The sequence below is a fragment of the Lucilia cuprina genome, chromosome 6 (genome assembly GCF_022045245.1).
Source record: "Lucilia cuprina isolate Lc7/37 chromosome 6, ASM2204524v1, whole genome shotgun sequence".
Lineage (NCBI taxonomy): Eukaryota > Metazoa > Arthropoda > Insecta > Diptera > Calliphoridae > Lucilia > Lucilia cuprina.
The window spans coordinates 42786002-42788177 of record NC_060954.1 but is presented as its reverse complement, the minus strand read 5'-3'; the positions used below and the strand labels follow the sequence as shown (position 1 = coordinate 42788177).

Genomic DNA, 2176 nt, shown 5'->3' with positions numbered 1-2176 from the left:
GTCTATAGTCTAGTCTATAGTCTAGTCTATAGTCTAGTCTATAGTCTAGTCTATAATCTAGTCTATAGTCTAGTCTATAATCTAGTCTATAGTCTAGTCTATAGCCTAGTCTATAGTCTAGTCCAGTCTATTCTATAGATTCTTCTCTATAGTCCAGTCTAAGTTTTCTATACATTCTTGTCTATAGTCTTGTGTATAATCTGGACTATATTTAAGTCTATAGTCTGGATTGTAGCTTAATCTATTGTCAGGACCACAGTCTAGTCTATAATCGGGACTTTGGACTGAACTGTAGTATAACATATAATCTGAAATAAATCCTAGTCAATAGTCTAGACTTGAGTCTAACCTGTAGCTTGAACTTTAGTCTTGTCTACCGTCCGAACTATAGTTTGGAATATATTTTAGTCTTATGGCTGGATAATTGTCATGCCTCCAGTCTAGGTTATAGTATAGTCATTGTCGGGAATATATTCAAGTCTATTGTCTCTAGCTTGTACTATCGTATAGTCAATATGGTCTGGACTATGGTCTTCTACATAAATAGGAATATTATATTGTCTATCATATGGAATATAGTCTCCTCTATAGTATAAACTATCATATGAGGAATAATGGATAATAATCTTTCAACTTACCCACACAAACTGGAACAAATTTTGTCTTCACCTGCAAACTTCTTAAGTGATTATTAACCTGCTGGCACTGACACTGTGATAGTTGAGTGCGTGTTAAATCTATACTCTTCAAATTGCACAAATTGGCAAAACGATCAATACTTAAGTCCATTAAAGGATTCATAGAGGCATTTATATGCCAAAGTTCTAAAAAGTTAAAAGACATTAAAATTAAATAAACGAGTTTAGGAAAGTATTTTAACAAGAAATAAACTTACTTGGTAATATACCCAAATCGGGTATATCTTGTAGACCACAGTCGGCTACATTTAAATATTCTAATGGAGCTTTAATAGGAGTTTCTAAAGCCTCTAGATCTCTTTCCAAGAAAGTCAATTCATTACTATCTATATATAGATTTCTTAAAGAGGGCAATTGCAACAATTCCAGAGGTATGGTCATGAGAGCATTATTCGATAGATCTATTTCCTGTAGACGAATAAAATCATGTTATTAAACGTTTGCTAACAAAAGTGTTATAATTATTGTGTGAGATTTATTTTCTAAAATAATAATTTTAAATAATTTGTTTATTACAGGCCATTGTCTAAAATGTAATTAGTTAATATGACAATTGCATGTTTCTTATTTAGTTAAAATGATTTGTATTTAACAATTAATCTCAAATTTAATGAGGGAAATAATTAATCTGATAATTTGAATGTGAATAACAGTTTTGTTTTATTATAACAGTAATAAAACTGTCAAAGTTTTAAAATGTCAGTTTGTGGCAAATGTGGCACTTACCTGTAGTGATGTTAAATGTGAAAAAGTACCCGGTTCCACAGATTGTATCATATTCTCATAGAGTAATAAATATTTAACACTTGTGTAGGGTTGAAATGAGCTGCGTTTAAGTTTCTTAATGCGATTAAATGATAAATCTAAAACCTGAAAAATAAATGCATTTTAAAATATGTTTTATTTATATTTATTTTATTATCTTAAATTTTCTTTTTCAAAAATATATAATTATATATAATAGTAGTTGCAACAAGTGCTTTATTTAATAATTAAGCTCAATTGAGTTTCATTTATGCTATTCAAAATGTATGTCTTTCACATTACACTATGACCTCGCTTAACAGTTCGTTTTATATTGAGCAATTTGTAGAAGTATTTGTTTGCTTTAAGTGATCATTAAGCATTGATTAACAGTAGAATTAATGAACACAGTATAAACATTGTTTTATGAACTCCTTTTCTTTTTTATTTTTAGAGAATTTGGACTGGAATTTATAGTGTAGATGAGGGCTCCGGGAGGTTAGTGTTCAAGTAAAGTAGATACGTTTCCCATATTAGGATTTGGTCAAGGACGCACAACAGTCGATAGGGAACTACACCTAGTCCTCTATCGACTGTTGTTTATATGTATTTTGATTATCTATCTTTCTATCTATCTATCTATCTAACTATCTATCTATCTATCTATCTATCTATCTATCTATCTATCTATCTATCTATCTATCTATCTATCTATCTATCTATCTATCTATCTA

At 29.7% G+C, this 2176-nt stretch overlaps 1 protein-coding gene across 1 annotated transcript; it reads right to left on the bottom strand.

Annotated features, from left to right (window-relative positions):
* Positions 1-179: 179 nt before the first annotated feature.
* Positions 180-1599, bottom strand: LOC111684797 (protein lap1). The gene is made up of 3 exons (XM_023447004.2): positions 1425-1599; positions 896-1106; positions 180-824 (listed from the first exon to the last, which is right to left on the bottom strand). The coding sequence occupies exons 1-3, from the start codon at positions 1473-1475 to the stop codon at positions 601-603; spliced, it is 486 nt and encodes a 161-aa protein (XP_023302772.2). The 5' UTR covers positions 1476-1599; the 3' UTR covers positions 180-600.
* Positions 1600-2176: the final 577 nt, after the last annotated feature.

Coding starts and splice junctions, on each gene's coding strand:
- LOC111684797 (XM_023447004.2), bottom strand. CDS start 1,475: ATGATACAATCTGTGGAACCGGGTACTTTTTCACATTTAACATCACTA. Junction 1,107..1,424: donor CACATTTAACATCACTACAG/GTAAGTGCCACA, acceptor ATTCGTCTACAG/GAAATAGATCTATCGAATAA. Junction 825..895: donor CGATTTGGGTATATTACCAA/GTAAGTTTATTT, acceptor TTAACTTTTTAG/AACTTTGGCATATAAATGCC.